The sequence below is a fragment of the Typopeltis vanoorti genome, chromosome 24 (genome assembly GCF_054136105.1).
Source record: "Typopeltis vanoorti isolate ZY-2024b chromosome 24, IOZ_Tvanoo_1.0, whole genome shotgun sequence".
Taxonomy (NCBI): Eukaryota; Metazoa; Arthropoda; class Arachnida; order Uropygi; family Thelyphonidae; genus Typopeltis; species Typopeltis vanoorti.
In genome coordinates, this window is record NC_143572.1 from 38680360 (window position 1) to 38699704 (window position 19345).

Here is a 19345-nt window from a genome sequence, read left to right on the forward strand (position 1 = left end):
TGGGACAATGCTAAGAAATTTGTATATAAGACCTTCACGCCATACTATATCATAGGCTGCTGTTAGGTCCAAGAAGACAGCTGATGTTTTTTCTTGCTTCTGAAATCCAGCTTCTATGTATGATGTTAAAGTGAGCACTTGATCACAGCAACCACGTTTTTCTCTAAAACCAGCTTGCTCAATCGGGACATGCTGCATAATTGGTGTGGACAATCTGTTGTACAGAAGGCGCTCTAACATTTTATAGGTGCAACTCAATAAAGCAATAGGTCTGTAACTTTTTGCCTCCTGGGGTGGTTTTCCAGGTTTAAGAATAGCAACTATTTTTGACTTCTTAAACTGGCTAGGTAGTCGGCCAGTCAATAATATATCAGAAAAGAATTCACAGAGCCATTTTATGGTATTTGGCCTACTATTAATCAGAAATTCAGGATGGACACCATCGAAGCCTGGGGCCTTGCCTGCTTTGATATCTTTTATGACAGCTTTTATTTCATCTATAGTGAAGATTGAGGCATATTGTGAGAAAGCAGGGGCATTTATTTTTAAAGCTCTAAGTTCTTTCTTAACTTTCTTGGTATGTTCACGGTCCCTAGGTGCTCTTGACATATTAATGATTTGATTAGCTATTTTCTCAGGGGAGATGATTGTGCTTTTTCTTTTAGGTAGATTAGATGCGGATAGTTGTTGGAGAACATTCCAAGCTTTTTTACTTGATCGTTTGAAGTCAAAGTTTTTAACCGTATCAATCCATTTTGTTTTTCGAGATGAGTTCAGGCTATGCAGTAATTCATCTGCTATTTCAGAATCTTCACTTTTCAAGAACTCTCTGTAGAGATGTTCACTCTCTTCATTCCATCCAGGGACATAATCTTTTCTGTAACCTCTAGGGATATATTTTTTCGCAGTTGATATGATTGCTCCTACAAATCTCTTGTACTCTGCAACTCTAGCTGGTATTCACCGAACACATTTATCCAATTCATTCGCAAAATTTCTCCAATTTGCTTTTTTAAAATTCCAACATGGTCGTGGAAAGGATCTTGCTATAGGTAGTGTCATACCAATTTCCAGTAACACCGGTCGATGTTGACTGTGCAGGAAGTTAGAAAGTACATATCGTTTTGCTGGTAATGTTTGCCCTTCTGTGTTTATTGAAACAAAACATAAGTCTGGATTAGACTGTTTGCCATGCTGATGATCTAAAGGTGTTTCTATCTTTGGCATCAAATACAAGGTGTGTATTATTTATTTCTGCCCATTGAACGAGGGTAGTCCTGCAGTCGTTGTTATCACGGTACTTCCATTCTTCATGATGGCTATTAAAATCACCAATCCATACTGTTGGATGTTGATAAGTAGGTATCACATCTATAGACCATGATGTTAAAGGAGGTTTATAGACATTGACTATTGTTATGTTGTGAATTTTCACACTCACAAGATGGGTATTGTTATCACATCTCGTTGTCAGGACAGAAGCATTTTCGATATCATCCTTGATATATGTTGCAATGCCATAATTCTGGTGGTATGTAGCACCAATCAGAGTGTAACCAGTTATTTTTCCTCTTCTATTAAGGTCGTCTTCAGCATGTGTTTCTTGAAGAAGCACAACGTCAATGTTATTTTCTTGTAGTATTTGGCAGAGATAGTCACATTTTGCTCTGTTAATTCCCTCGATATTCAGTTGGCACATCTTAAGGCTAAATCCCAGTTTTTTGTCAGCATCATCAATAAAATTAGAAAATCAGTATTGTTTGACTGCATGCCTTAGCCAGGAGAACTAATTGTTAGACTGGCTGCCAAATTTCTCTAGAATCGATTGTATATTGGTTAGATGGATTGGAGACTGGCTCTCTGAATGATACCAGCAGGTTGTGTATGATGGAGCAGTATCTCAAAAAAAAGGAGGGTCACCAGTGGTGTGCCCCAGGATTCTGTTCTTGAGCCGTGCTGTTTAACTTGTTTTTAAATGATATATCATGTGGAGTGACTGGGGATCTTCAGTTGTTTACTGATGATGCAAAGTTGGGAAGAATTATTAGTAGCATTGCTGATGCTGAATCCGTTCAGGAAGATTTCAATAGACTTTTTACTTGGACAGAAAAGTGGGGTTGTAGTTTGAATATTAATAAGTGCAAGATATTGCATTTTGTAGTGCAGAAATATAAGGCTGTGTACTATATTGATGGTGCTGTACTGCAGGAAGTGGATGAGATTAGAGCTTTGGGAGTGATGGTTGATAGTAGACTGAAGTTTAGAGGGTATATTGCTAGGGTTGCAAAGGTTGCACATTGTAGTGCTGCTATGATAAGAAGCAGTACTCTAACATGCAAGGATAAGGAAGCGGTTGTGCCACTGGTCACCTGGTTTTCAATGTGATGTGATGTGGAGACATTGGAGCAGGTCCAGAGATGAGTGACTAAGACAATATCAGGAGTTTGGAATGCTGGCTATTGAGAGAGGTTGAAGAGATGTGGATTGAAGAGTTTGGAATAGGAGGAATAGAGGTGATATGATAGAGATATTTAAGTTAGTGAGAGGATTTTATCAGATTAATCCAGAGGTGATTATAAAAAGAGTAGAAAATGAGAGGAGATGAACCAGAGGTCATTCCTGGAAGTTATGTAAAAGTGTGGTGAAGAAAAGTGTGAGGAGTAGATTTTTTACATGGAGAATTGTCAGTGAATGGAATGCATTGTAAGAATGTGTTGTTAATGCAAGGAGTGTTAAGGACTTTAAGATTCTATATCATAAATATGTTGTCAGTTGAATGAACCTCCCACAATGAATCTGTCGACTCCATGGAGAGTCTAATAATAATAATAATCATTAGTTTCAATCTTTTTTAATTCAACAAATTCTTCATTTTTTTCTGATTGGTTTTATCTTTCACAATTGTATATGCAATTTCCATGATGATTAAATTAAGATTTTTCTGTATATTATCCGGTTGTAGATTTCTGTTTAGATCCATGTTATTTCTTTGATTATGCCCCCCCCCCATATCTACCTGGTATAATTTTTGTTGACTGATAATGTATCATTATTTATCTTCATATATATTTCGCTTTGAATGCTTAATTGTTTTAAATGCTTAAAGATATATCAAATAACTGGAAGAACAGTGCTATTATAATAATACTCTTGTTTAAAAAGCTTAATAAGAAAATATATATAAAAAATTACAGACATTTAACATTGCTGTCATAAGTATATAAAATATTTATAAGAATAAAAATAAATTCATTATTTATTATTATATTTTATTTATTATATATTATTTATTATATAGTATACATAAAAAAAGAAAACACAGAGAGGAAAGACAGTGTGTGTGTGTTACCCAAGTATAAACATGACGAGCTGAGCAGAAGAGCAGTAATAATGAATAGCATAATAGCCAGAATGTGTCAGAAGAGAGGATTGGAATATGTGGATGCTTGGAGGGCATTTGAGGACAGAAAGAAACTGTATACGAGAGACCACTTGCATTTGAATGAGGAGGGATGTAGGCATCTGGAGAAATTGCTGTTTTCTGAATGAGTTAGTGTGTCAATGCAAGAAAACTAGAATTTCCAGGGTGGATGGTAGCAGGAGTGGCCTCTTGTGGGAATGGGTCTTTGGGGGAAGGGGGGACGACATCAGGTAACACTTCTATACCTATCATTATTCCCTCCAGTGCAGTCTGGAAGGAATAATGATAGGTATAGAAGCAGTGACATTTTTATGCTTTATACTAATGTCAGGAGTATCTGGAATAAAGGAGATGAACTGGAGGAGCTGATAGCATCAGCCTGGCCAAAGATTATTGGGATCTCTGATATGTGTTTGATGGAAGATGATATAATAACAGGAATAGAAGTAACAGGGTACAGCATTTTTTGAAAGGATAGGAAGGGAAAACGTGGTGGCGGAGCACTGCTTATGATAAATAATGACTTATGTCCTCTAAGAGTGGAGGCTTTGGAAATCAGTGACATTAATGGTTTTTGAGAGCAGATAGTGTGAGGTAGAGGTGAGCAAGACAGGATGTTTAGTGGGGTGTTGCTACAAGCCTAGGAGCACAGAGGGCGGGGAGCAGGTGATGTTTATGCAGTTCAGCTTGGCAAGTGAAAAAGAATGATTGTTATGGGAGATTTTAACTACAGTAGTATAACTGGTAAGAGGAAAATGCATGTAATAAGGGAATGGAATTTCTAGTCTTGAGAGAAAAATGTCTTAGGCAACATGTAATAGAGGGAACAAGAGGTTCAAGAGTTTTGGATTTGGTCATAGCAACAGAAGAGCTGGTAATAACTGAAACGACATCTCTCCCACCAATTGGAGAGAGTGACCATGTGGTTTTGATTTGGAAGATGACTAGACATGCAGCAGTATCAAAGAGACAGGAATGTATGTGTAATTATAAGGCAGGTGATTATAATAGTCTTAGATATCAACTTGAGGAAGTTCCATGGAGGACGGAATTGGAAGGCCAGGATATCATTAGTGCTTGGGAAACTGTGAAGGAATATTTGTTAGCAGCAATAGTAAGCTGTATTCCACAAGTGAAGAAGCAGACACAATTTGGTGTAAAGTGGATGCCAAACAATATCAAACTGGAACTTCAGTTGAAAAAGAAATTATGGAAGAGATATAACGAGAGGAGTGGAGAGCAGATGCACAAAGAATATAAGACACAGGCCAGGAGAGTGACTAGTATGATGAGGAAGGCAAAATGCAATATGAAAAGAGATTGGCCCCAAGATCCAAAGAAAATCCTAGGGAATTTTTTAGCTTTGTGGGCAGTAGGAGGAGGAGAAATGATTGTGGAATAATGACATTGTTCCTTCACAACTTGTGCAATGTTACTTCTGAACTTAAGATGCTTGTCCACCACAATGCCAAGGTCTTTTATCTCCTCAAGATCCTCCAAAATTTCCTCATCGAGTGTATACTTTGCATCCCGTTATTGCCCTATCAAATTTCAGAATCTTACACTGAATTCATGCTGTTGCCCACTCATATAGTCTATACCAGTCCTCCTGTAAGACCACAACATCTACTTGATTCCTCATCACTTTCCCCAGTTTTTTATCATATGCAGACAGTTGTATATCACCAATTAAGCCTAACCCAGTATCATTTAATATACAAATTAAATAACAATGATCCCAAAACTGACCGTTGTGGCACACCACTAGTGACTTTCCTCTTTTGAGATAGCGCTCCCTCCTCCTTCCCATACACAACTTGCTGATAACTAACTAATAGTCAGTCACCTATCAAACTCACTATCTATTATTCAGTCCCATCTGCTTCAATTTAGTTATCAACTTGTAGTGTAGCAATCTATCAAAAGCCTTCACAAAATCTAAATATACCACTATATATGCATCTCCCTTGTCCAACACATTCGTAACCTTGTTATATAGTACATAAGCAAGTTTGTAAAACATTAAAAATGAAAAATTTCACAATTGATGGCCATAGATGCTGTATGATCACTCCTATACTTCACTGTGTTTTGGGAGTGAAGTCTTTTGCTAGAATATGTGCAGTTTGGGTTAGTGGAGACGAATAGTTGTAGAGCAGGTGCCCTCCCTCAATGAGTCTTTGGACTCCCTGGAGATGTTACATAATAATAATATAGCTGGCAACCACTCAGATAATCACTTCATGGTCACTCTCACCAACTGGAAGAAGATTCAACACCTCATTTTTAATGACATCTTCTTATGAGATCATCAAATCCAAGATCCTCAATCCATGTAGGCTCTATGTTACATACTGCTGAAGGTATCTATCTCTCAAAAATTGAAAAATTCATTCTCTTAGCTTTCAAATGCCATCTCTTCATTCTGATCTATATTAGCTTAATTAAAATCATTCATTTACTAGGATAATTAACCTATACATTTTCTTTTCCCCACCCTCCACATTACAAAATCTATAGCAACATCCAACTGAATATTTCATCCTATCCACTTTCTACCTGCTACCAATTGCCTCCAAACTGTTGCTCTATTTTCTCCCATGCATTTCCACATTGGATGGGCATAGCTCCCCTCCCATAACAATAGCACTCTCCTTCCTTTCTGTCATGTATATCTTCATGAAAAACATCCTACCCTTTCATCTCTCTATTCCTCTTGAGATGTCATCCTTTACCATGACTCACTTATTCTGATAATTTCTGGGTGAAAGAACTCAATCAATGCAATAATTTTATTCCTCTTATTTTGGATACTTAGGAATTCATAAACAAACATCATATCGTTTCTGGATATATAACAAGTCCCAGTAAACACCACTTCTCAAATGTGACCTCCATCCTTTTCCTCCCTCATTCCTATCTATCACCATATATCCAACACCAACACCCCCTGCTCCCACACACACACATATCCTAGACAATCCCATTCCTTTATTGTCTCCTTGCACATCCTCTTCTGCATCTGAAATCTGCATTTCTCAAAAAAGTGACTCCCTCTCAACCCTGATTTTCCCTATTTTTGTTTTGTGTTACTGTTCTCTCATTCTCCTCATTCACAAACACTCTTCTTCAGTCCTTTATATCCTATGTTCATGCTATTCTACATTGCCTCTTACTTCCTCAGATCTTTTTTTTTTCACTAATATCATTACTCTCCCTTCCAGCAACAGCATGCTAGTGGAAATACCACATACCACTAGCATGCTATTTCCATCTTGACTGATCACTATGACATCTGGACAACATAGGCACTACTTTTCCTACCCCCATTGTTCATTTTATTCTTTGAACAATTTCATGATAACCATTATTGCATCTCCCTGTTCCCAACCAAAGCATTTGTTTCTACTATCACTATCAACTCTTTTGCTTGCTTCCTCCCAATATCTAATACTTCAATCACTATGGTCATTCTTCATCCAGATAAAAAAACTGTACCTTCTTCTTCACTCATGCTTCTAATAATCAAATCCCTATACAGCACCCTTCAATTATTTGTTACCTAATTCACGGTCATCTTTCATCTATTCTTCATCACTCTTATATGTATATCTAAATTTTCCTCATTTCACTCTGCATGCACTATATCTCTTGGCTTATCTTCATCAATTCCATGCAATACAGATGTTTTCTTCCATCTAATCCTATGTGAAGGGATATCCACAGAATGGTCTGCCATACAGACCATGCTCAACTTGCCATATAGATGATCACAGATATAATTTTTGTGTTCTTCAAGGGAGATGTTAACTGATCTACCAGTCTGTCAAAAAGTAGGCTAAACTGCAGGCAAAACAAACTTTATATGCTCAGGGATGTTCAAGAGGATGCATTTGATCTTTAGGAGAATGTATGAAGGTAGCTAGCTGAATGAAAGGTTTGAAAGTGGCAGGAGAGCATATTTGCAGAGAAACTTAGCTGTTTTTTCTGATATACCCTTAATATATAGATTGGGAATGGTTTTTTGTGATCCTGTGTGTTGAGTACAGGAGGAATGGGGAGGGGTGCATACAATATTTATTTATTTTATATGGGCTGCAGCCATTGGCTAAAAAGGTCTTGTGAAGATCCCTAAGCTCAGTTTCAAGAGCTGTATCATTTGAATAAACAGCCTTGGCTAGGTGAGTAATTATTTTGAGGATGCCATACTGTTAGAAAGGGTGGTGGTGTAATTGTTTATGTAAATACTTTCCTGTATGAGTGGGTTGTCTGTAAATAGAGAAGGATAATGAGCCATTAGGAAGTTGTGTCACTAGTGTATCTAAAAAGGGAAGATAATTGTTAATTTCTTTTTTTTTTTTTGGTGAAGTTTATTTTAGGATATTAGCTGTTAAGATGTGCCAAAAGTGTATCTAATGTCTTTGAACAAGAAGGCCAAACAGCAAGCACATCATGAACATAGTGCAGTCAAATTATTGGTTTAAGTGTGACTGTGTTGAGTTATTGGGTTTCACAATGTTCTATATAGAAGTTAGCTAGAGGGTGGGGAAAGAGGGGAACCTATAGCAGTCCCATCTAGCTGTTCATATATTTTTCCTTTCCATGGGAAATATGTTTATCTGATCCATAGAGGATACCATGTAAGGACATTAGTTCTGTTGGCAGTTACAATTTAAACTGTTTTACATAATTACTTAATTTAGTACTGTGTGCTTGTGCAGTTATAACTGTGCACTGATGATGCTGGGCATTAAACCAGTGAAATATCAATGAGTTTAATAAATGTATTTTTTCCTCTCATGGTGTATTTATACCATAAATCATTATTATGAATAATCAATGAACTTAAGCCTTTCTGTCTTATGACTATCTTAAATAAAACATCAGATGTCTTTTGGAATATATTATATATGGATAATATAAAATGTATTTTAAATCATTTAAAAAATTAAATATACCATATTAAAATCTTTGATAATCATATACTAATTATATACCTTCGTAACTACAAATCCTTCTGAGAACAATATTATTTCAGCAATCACAGTAGTATCTGGAACAACCATACATATTGGGCGAAACATAGAGGCTAAGTTATATGGAAGTTCAACACGACCAGCATAATAACCTGGAATTATGGAAAGAATCATTTACAATATTTGATTTACAACACTCACAATGTAATAAAGTTAAGAAAGTAGATTACTCTCCTTTGCATCCATATTTTATCCTGGTGTAATCAAACAATAAAAGTTTGCATATGAAATGTTCTTCATATGTAACTACTTTTATTATGAGGATAGTTTAAAAACTCAGTACAACTATTTCAAATCCAGAGTATATTAAAAATATACACTCTACTCAATATACTATTACGTGAGAAATATGGTATAAGTTGAACATATAGACTCTATAAAAATTGAATTAGTTTCTTATAAATTTGAAATATTCTGGAATGAATAACTTATTTCATCCTCAGCGATAAAACATTTTGTTTGAAAAAACAAGGTAAGAAAGTGCATTCAGAGTGCTCATGCAAACTATTTATAAATCTACAAACAGGCTGAAGACACTCATTAAGTAGATAACAATTTTGCTGCACTTCTGCTATATATATATATATATATATACATGATTATCAGCTATGTTGACTTGGTATGTAGATATGTTCATATTATTTACTGACTGAATTCCAAGAATTAGAAAATATTTAATTTAATTTAATTTAAATTAAATTAATTTGTTTTATCTAATTCTCAGAATTCAGTCAGTAAATAATATGAACACACACACACACACACACACACACACACACACACACACACACACACACACACACACACACACACACACACACACACACACACACACACACACACACACACATATATTATTGAGTGTATTTACTCGGATTGTAGACATTTTTATACAAGAATTTTACTGACTAGAAACACCGACATAAGACAAAAAACTTTAATTAGAACACAACTAGTTCCATCGGAATGAAACTAGTTGTATTTCATTCTTTTGTATGAAATAGTATACAGGTGTACATACTATCACAAAAGAAAAAAAAAAAAAACCGAAAAACTAGCAAGATAAAAAGGTGAACTTCTCACATAAACAAGTTAGGAATAACAACAGTCAAGTTTGAAATGGCGTCTGCGTGGTAGGTCTAGGGTGAGGTGTTAGTGAGTGGGAACTATCTCGAGAACACCAAAATTGAATTACTGCGCTGTGTGAATCAGGTAAGCTATAACTTAAATTATGTTAATGTGTGAGGAAGGAGTCCAGAACTATTTCTTTCGATTCTAAGATGCGTCTTTCCAGTTCATCAGGGCATTTATAGATATTTGTAGTAAGATTCCAGTCTATCTGGTGTTGATGATCTTCTAAATTAGAGTTGGCAGAGAAAAGGACATGACTGGAGAGGGAGCTTGCATGGGTTCTGTTGTAAGAGATATCATGTTGATGCTCTTCGAGTTGTAGTGAGACAGACTTATCGGTTTGCTCATTCTATTTTTCGGAAAACAACTCATACAGATAGATACTTACATGCCTCCTCTCATCACTTCCCTCTGCAGAAACTCAGAATTATCACCACTCTGATTCATCATGTGAGATCTCTAATTTCAGAAGAAGAAGATCTTCAAATCAAACTGAACCACCTCAAAAGCACTTTCTTAAAACAACAGCTACTCACCTCGAAGCATTTCTAACCATCTATACCCATGTCTCCAATCTTGGCAGGAAGATAACTCTAACCCCCCATTGCACACATTCCATTACCGTATGTGAGTTCTATATTCGCTCAAATTGGTGAAAATTATGAAGAAATTTAATATCAGAACATACTTCACTACCCTACCAAAAACTTTATTCTTTCCTGAGTCAACCTAAGCCAAAACATCACCAACTTCAGTTCCCAGGAGTATATAAAATCATCTGTAGTTTCAGGAAGCCTTATTATGGTGTTGATGTAAGTTTGCTTACTTGGGAAAAAGGATTAAAAACCTAGCTTATAAAATTGCTTGGTATCTTTAACATAGCATATCCAAGCTAATACAACTTTCTACAAACTTGGTTATAGTATTCACAAAGCTTGGTGCTCTGTGAATACTATAACCTATACTATATGGGCTATATGTCTAATAATACTATATGTCTACATTAATTCAGTTGATACCTTTTAGGGTATCAACTGAATTAATGATTCTTATGTAGACATGTAAAATTAAAATTATTATCTTTTTGGTGCATAGTCTTTAAAACATGCGTCCAACTCCTGTTAGAGATATGGTAGAATTTCTAACTCTCTTCTTTCCAAGACAGAGTTAAACACTAACTGGCAGTAGCAAAACCTTTTCCATGAGGAGAGGATGAGGCTAATAATTCAGGCAAAGAGACAAAACTAACATTTTAGTTCTTTTAGAGATACTTGTGACATATAGTTTCTTATGTGAAATTATAGGGCACAAGTTTTTTCTTATACCATATTGTGCAACAAAAATTTTCTTCTTAGTAACTTTAGCAAATTCATGTCCTTTTAAAAGAATAAGAATTGAACTTTCGGTTAAAGGGCATCCTGAGATGTTAACTACCCAATTATCTGAAACAGTAGGAGGTTGGCCTTGCTTAGAGACATGGGAATTGAATCTGCCATCTAAATGTTGATTATGTTTGTTAAATGATCAGCAAAGAGTGCATGTAGTGACCATAAAAATTAAACAAATTATCCATCTTAGACATCCTTCTCCTCCACTCATTATCAGGTGAACTAATTACTTTTGTTTATTGAAAGTCCTGGCACTGGATGCTACATTCAACAGCAATCTGCTTGCCATCCCTCTCAGAAGATTGGAATTATTAAAACTTTATCATGATGTGCTCACACTATATGCTCTATGTCACAACCACTACAGCAAGAACTTTTAAACATCAAACGATATATGAAACTGAATGGTTGCTCAAAGTTTACCACATATTTGTTTGATTCCTATATTCCAAGCTCAAATAACAAGTAAACAGTATTAGGTTCTGAAATGTCAGAAGTGTATGCAATACACTTTTGACATTTCAGAACCAATTTCTAGAATTCTTAAGAAGTACAATCTAGTGGCTGCATTTATGCCAGTCAACTAACTATCATCACAGTTCCCATCTTATAAAGATAAACATGCTGCTCTTGCCCTTCCTGGTATCTACCAAGTTCCTTATGATTGTTATCATTCATACTTTGGACAAACTGGACATTCATTGGAAAAAATAATTAGGAAATCTGAAAAAGATGGCCTTGCAAAATATGGAATAGATACAGACCACAATATCCTATTATCTGAAACATGCTCACTCCATTGTTGTCACTATAAATTTGAACATTTATTTAAAGAAGCCACCAAAACCTTACTTCATCATTAAACTTGAATCTGAACAACTGCTGCTTACTGTCAGAGATATGAGAGAGAGTCTTATTTTTATTGTATATGATTAAAGTTTTAATTAATAACTAATAATACATTTCCTCAGCTATGTCTTTGTGTTGTTTTATGCATAACATCACCTGGCTCTCGCTGTTTCAAATCAATCTGGTTCACATTCTACTTTGTATTCAACTATCATTGCCCACTGATAATGGTCTATAATTTTCAGGTCAAAATATATGACTTTTGAATAAATGTTATTCACTTCTTTTCTTATGTTGTCGTGTGAATTGAAGAAACATTTGAGTTTCACAAAATAGTAGATATAAGGCAAGAAAGAATAATATATAATACTTAAAATGTATAATACTTAGATTAAATTAAAACGTGAAAAGAACTTAACTGAATAAATATCATTATCATCACACAATTCTTACTCTTCTTACCAGGATTCATAGTTATAAAGATTCCACAACTACTCTTTAACTTGATTTCAAGTCCTTCAAAAACAAACTGCATTTTTTTGGCTGCAAGAGCAGTCAAAACTGACATTATCTGCTGAGCGACAACAGATAAAACCTCAACATTAACTCTGTTAAATTCATCAAAACTACCCCATGCTCCAATCTAATTCAAATAAAAAACAATAAAAATTAAGGAACTTAAATATAATTTTGAACAAAAATAAAAATAGAAATTCTATAACTAATCAATTTATTAATCTTAAAGGTTAATTAGGGAAACATAACTAATGTTTGAGGCACATACCTCAGTTACAAATATTATTATTATTATTATTATTATTATTATTATTATTATTATTATTATTACTATTCAGGCCTCCAAGGAGTCAAAAGACTCATCGAGGGAGGTCCTTTCTAAGACATAAAGTCTGTCAAGACTCATCGAGGGGAAGTCCCCCCCTGAGAAACACAAAGTTTATCATACCACTCCTTAAACCCACTGACCGTTCTCGCTCCCACCACTCCATCAGGCAATGCATTCCACGGCTCAACCACCCTCCACACAAAGAAACCACTCCTTACCCTCTTGCTCACAGTTTCCTTTCGTAACTTCCAGGGATGGCCTCTTGTCATCACTCCTTCCCGCTGATCAACCAAGCGAAAGAACTCCCCAGTGTCAACCCTGTAACCACCTCTCAACAGTTTAAAAGTCTCAATCATATCACCTCTCCTTCTTCTATCCACCAAACTCTGCAGTCCACATTCTCTAAGCCGATCCTCATAACTATCCTTGTACAGCCCTGAAACCATCTTTGTCATCCGTCTTTGTATCCTTTCCACGGTTAATTTATCCCCTTCAAATCCTGGGGACCAAATCTGAGAACAATAGTCCAAGTGTGGTCTGATCAGAGACTTATACAACGGAATGATAACCCTCTTATCTCTGCAGGTCAGTGTCCTTCTCATAATAGCAGCAATCCTCTGTGTTACCTTCACCACCTTTGCAATATGTCCCCTAAACTTCAGGTTTCTATCAATCATCAACCCCAGATCTCTTGTCTCCCCTACTTCCTCCAGTATAACTCCTCCCATAGAGTATGCAGCATCCCATCGATGTTTCCCAAACCTCAAGACCTTACATTTTGCTGCATTAAACTGACACCCCCATTCATTTGCCCATCTATCTAGCTTATTTAAATCCTCTTGCAGGGCTACCACATCTGCACTATTACTAATAATCCTTCCAAGCTTCGCATCATCCGCAAACAACTGAATATCCCCCTGCAATCCACTGGCTATGTCATTGATATAAAGGTTAAACAATATAGGTCCTAGTACTGAGCCCTGTGGGACCCCACTTGTAACCCTCTGCCTCCTGGAAACTGCTCCACCATACACAACTCTCTGATACCTATCAGACAGCCAATCCTGAATCCAGTTGACCAATCTGACATCCAGACCCATGTGCTGCAACTTAAATATCAGCTTATCATGTGGCACCCTGTCAAATGCCTTCGCCAAGTCTAAGAAAATTGCAGTATATGCCTTTCCCTCATCTAATGCTCTTGTAACTTTATTATAAAAGGCTAGCATATTGCTAAAACAAGAGCGTCCTTTCACAAATCCATGTTGATTCTCACAGATAACATTACCCTCATCTGCCCAATGCTGTACACGGTCCCTCACTACTTTCTCCAAGATCTTAACAACTACTGATGACACACAGACTGGCCTATAATTAGACACTTCCAGTCTGTTACCACCCTTATGCAATGGCACTATCTTACCTTCCTTCCATTCCCTGGGCACCTTTGCCAAAGCCAGACTTTCATTGAAAAGCCCCAAATTATTTCCTGCATTCTGGCTATTTCTTGAATATAGCAATAATGCTTATTGTATATTCACTCTGATATGTACATCGGAGAATGATTAATTAGGAACAAGAGGAATTTTTGCTTTTGTGTTTATTTTTGATGACTCCATTAAAAGCAGATGGTTTCATCCTCCTACTCAAAATATTGTGCAAAATAGGTTATGTATTTTGAGAGATAACAAATTTTATGGCAAGGCATTTGAAAGCAAAGCATGGTAAAGCTAAAATGCAATATATAGCACAGTGAATATGTTTTAGATAAGATGGTGAGGAGGTGAGGTGTAGAGTGATGATGATGATTATGTTATTATATGGATATCTTCAGCAGTCTGAATATTCACTGTAGTACAACTGCCTAATCACTATTCATATAACTTCCATAATACTCTCTTTCTCTCTCTGTCTCTTTCTCTCTCTTCAACTCCTTCACCAATAATACATCACAACTATCTCTTGCATTCTATCCTACTTATTTCCCAATCTCAAAGCACAAAATGTAGTCCTCAAATCCTTGTTAACTATAATCGTATATGGTTACCTTTGGTAGCGTGTGTGTGGGGGGGGGAGTCTCTTTTTCTCTTCCTTCTTGTTATAGATTGAAAAACTTTCTCTGCATTAATCCTATAAAATCACTTTGGTAGCATATCATTCTATCATATATATGCTGCCTATCAAACAAATTTTGTAAAAAAAGTCCTTCAATATATTCCCATAATAAGGAGCATTCTACATAGTCCTCCTCAATCTTTGTCACCTAACTGATAGTTGTTGTTGCCACTTCCTCCTACAGGTAACTAAATCTGTACAGAGTAATCAAGGTATGACTATATCATCAAATTCTTATAAAGAGGAATATTAACCTCCTGATTTCTACTTGCTCACTTTTCAATTTTGCTCATTTTGCCTGCTTTTGCAATATGCCTCTGAACTTCAACTCCCAGTATACTATCATCCATAAATTTCTAGCCTTATTAGTTTTTTGCAGTCTGGCTCCATCAGTATGATCTGGCAAACATTTATACTTATCACTGATTTAAAACATTCTGCAGGATTTTTAAAACCTCTATTAACTACAGCCCTCTACATCATCATCATCATCATCTACAAAAAGATTAGTATTATCCTTCTGGCAGTGGAATAACAACTGCAAAGGATATAGTGGAATTATTGAACGAGCACCTTACCAGTATGATATAAATGATGCCGTACAATACATAGAAGGGAATCAAGTCTAAGACGTCAACTTGGGGAAGTTTCATGGAGGGAGGAATTGGAAGGACGGGATATCATTAGTGCGTGAGAAATTATGAAAGAATATTTGTTAGCGGCAATGGTAAGTTGTATACCACGAGTGAACAAGAGGGCACAATTTGGAGTAAAGTGGATGACAAACAATATTAAACAGGAATTGCATGCAAAAAAGAGGCTGTGGAAGAGATATAAGGAGACAGGTGAAGAGAAGATGCATGAAGAGTTATAAGACACAGGTCAGAAGAGTGACTAGTATGGTAAGGAAGATGAAACTGGAATAGGAGAGGAGATTAGCCCTAAGATCCAAAGAAAATCCTAGAGAATTTTTTAGATATGTGACCAGTAGGAGGAGAAATGACTATGGAAGAATGATATTGTGGGTAAAAATGGGAATAGAGTGACTGATGCAGAGGACATAGTAGAATTGTTCAATGAACACTTTATTCGAGTATTTCATTCTGGAGGAGTCAGTTTTAATGCTAGAGGGATAGGGCAGGTTCGAGGTTTAGAGGTACAGGAGGAGAGTGTGTGTTTCAAATACTGAGTACTCTGGATGTCAGTAAAGCTGTGGGACTGGATGGTATTTCACCATGAGTTTTAAGAGAATGTGCTAGGGAATTGACAGTGCCTTTGACCTGGCTTTTCAATGAAAGTCTGGCTGCGGGAAAGGTGCCCATGGAAGATAGTGCCATTGCATAAGGGTGGTAGCAGACTGGAAGTGTCTAATTATAGGCCGGTTTGTGTGTCATCAGTAGTTAGTAAGATCTTGGAGAAAGTAGTGAAGGACCGTATACAGCATTGGACAGATGAGGGTAATGTTATCTATGAGAGTCAACATGGATTTGTGAAGGGGTGCACTTGTTTTTTAACAATATGTTAGCCTTTTATGATAAAGTTACAAGAGCATTAAATGAGGCAAAGGCATATACTGCCATTGTACTTAGCGAAGGCATTTGACAGGGTGCCACTTGATAAGCTGATATTCAAGTTGCAGAACATGAGTCTGGATGTCAGATTGGTCAACTGAATTCAGGATTGGCTGTCCGATAGGTATCATAGAGTTGTGTATGGTGGGGCAGTTTCAAGGAAGCAGAGGGTTACAAGTGGGGTCCCACAGGGCTCAGTACTGGGACCTATATTGTTTAACCTTTATATCAATGACATTGTCAGTGGATTGCAAGGGGATGTTCAGTTGTTTGCAGATGATGCGAAGCTGGGAAGGATTATTAGTAATAGTGCAGATGCGGCAGCCCTGCAAGAGGATTTGAATAAGCTAGATAGATGGGCAAATGAATGGCGATTGTCAGTTTAATGCAGCAAAATGTAAGGTCTTGAGGTTTTGGGAAACATCGATGGGACACTGCATACTCTATGGGAGGAGTTATACTGGAGGAAGAAGGGGGAGACAAGAGATCTGGGGTTGATGATTGATAGAAACCTGAAATTTAGGGGCCATATTGCAAAGGTGGTGAAGGTAACATAGAGGACTGCTGCAGTAATGAGAAGGACACTGACCTGAAGAGATAAAACAGTTATCATTCCCTTGTATACATTGTATAAGACCCTGATCAGACCACACTTGGACTATTGTTCTCAGATTTGGTTCCCAGGATTTGAAGGGGATAAATTAACTTTGGAAAGAGTATACAGGGAGATAACAGGACTGTACAATGATAGTTATGAGGATCGGCTGAGGGAATATGGACTGCAGAGTTTGGTGGATAGAAGAAGGAGAGGTGATATGATTGAGACTTTTAAACTGTTGAGAGGTGGTTGCAGGGTTGACACTGGGGAGCTCTTTCGCTTGGTTGAACAGCTGGAAGGAGTGATGACAAGAGGCCATCCCTGGACGTTACGAAAGGAAACTGTGAGCAAGAGGTGAGGAGTGGTTTCTTTGCATTGAGGGTGGTTGAACCATGGAATGCATTGCCTGGTAGAGTGGTGAGAGCGAGAACAGTCAATGAGTTCAAGGAGTGGTATGATAGATTTTGGTTTCTTAGGAAGGACTTCCCACGATGAGTCGTTTGACTCCATGGAGACCTGAATAATAATAATAAAATAAAAAAAAGTATTATGAGAATTGGAAGTGAAAGAATCAGAGGTGTATCAGGTGTTGGTTAGGTTAGATGTTAATAATGCTGTGGGAATGGATCTGATAGGATATTGTTATAGGCCAGGTAATGCAGAGAATACTGATTGTGACATGTTTCAGGAAATTAGTTTAGCATGTAAAAAGAAGGTGATTCTGATGGGAGACTTTGGTTAGAGGAATATACAATGGAAGGCAACAATAGTGTATGGAAACAAGGAGAGTGAGTTTGTTCAATTTCTGAGAGATAAATATCTTAAGCAGCATGTGACTGAAACAACTACAGGCTTTAATGTTTTGGATTTGGTGATAGCTTCACAAAATGTAGTTATAAATGAGGTGTTGACACTGCTGCCAGTTGATGAGAGTGATCATGAAGTACTTGTATGGGAAATGATGAAACAGGAAAAGGTTACTGCCAAAAATGGATATATGTTTAAGTATAAAACATGTGATTATAGGAATCTCTGTAGTCAGTTAGCATCAATATTTCCAACAGCCGAGCTGAGCAGAAAGATGTAGACAATGTAAGGAAACTCACATGGCAATAGTTAACAAAAGCAATGTATAACTTCATACAAAGATTCAAGGAAGTAAATAGAGTAGGTGTAAAATGATGAACAGTGAAATCAAATAAGCAGTGCTGGAAACGAAAATGCTATAGAGGAGGTACAAGACAGTTGGTGGTGACCAGAACCATGAAGAGGAGATTTGCTAGTCAGGCCAAATAACTATGGTAGGTTTATACTGGTGGATAATCATAGCAGCAGAATAACAGTTACAAAGGATACGGTGCTAATGTACTATAGGTTGATCAACCAATCTATCTCTCATGTATGGGCCCAACATTAAAAAAAAAAAAAAAAAGGATAGAGTGAAATTATTGAACAAGCACATTATCCCTGTATATCATACTGGTGTAAATAATGCAATGCAATATATAGAAGTGGGGTGAGTATTAGGAGAATTGGAAATGACAGAATCAGAGGTATATCAGGAGTTGGTTGAGCTAGATGTTAATAATGCTGTAAGAATGGATGACATACAAGAATCACCACCTATTGTTAAAGGATGTGCACCACAATTGGCTATGATCTTGACTTGGTTATATAATGAAAGCCTGGAAGTGAATAAGGTTACTAAGGGGTGGAAAGAAGACAAAACAGTACCACTCCACAAGCATGGTTCTAGGATAGAAGTCTCCAATGACAGACAAGTCTGTATAACTGCAGTTGTGGCCAAGGTGTTAGGTCTCAATAGGTTTGAAGGTTATTCTGATATTATAAAACATCCATATCTCTGAAGATAATATTATGGCTAGCCTGGATGTCACATCTCTATTCACAAATATCCCAGTTTCAGAAGTCATCGACATCTTAGAAAACTTGTTCCCATCAAACATCACCAAGTTGTTCAAGCATTGCTTAACTTCGAATTATTTTACATGGCAAAAAACCTACTACAAACAACTTACAGGATTAGCCATGGTAGCCCTCTCTCTCCTTCTTGAGCCGACCTATTCTTAGAAAATTTGGAAACTCGAATTTTATCTCAAATTACCTCTAAATCAACCACATGGTTTAGGTATGTTGATGACATCTTCATCATTTGGAATCACAAAAAAGAAGAATTAATAGATTATCTAAACAAAATTAATTGCTTCCACAACACCATCAAGTTCACATTGGAACTAGAAAAAGATAATAAACTTTCATTCCTAGACGTCCTTATTAAGAAACAAACTGACAATAGCATCAACCAGTCAGTATATAGAAAACCTACTAACACTGGACACTACCTCCATTTCGCCTCGTCTCACTACATATC

General features: G+C 36.6%; 1 protein-coding gene across 1 annotated transcript in view; it reads right to left on the minus strand.

Annotated features, from left to right (window-relative positions):
• kl-2 (dynein heavy chain 2, axonemal kl-2) overlaps positions 1–19345 on the minus strand; it is a 1497432-nt gene that overhangs the window by 1319368 nt on the left and 158719 nt on the right. Inside the window, exons 9-10 of the mRNA XM_090414156.1 lie at positions 12288–12468; positions 8419–8549 (exon numbers count right to left, since the gene is read on the minus strand). Of these exons, the coding sequence (XP_090270282.1) occupies positions 8419–8549; positions 12288–12468 (312 nt within the window). The remainder of the gene's footprint in view (positions 1–8418; positions 8550–12287; positions 12469–19345) is intronic.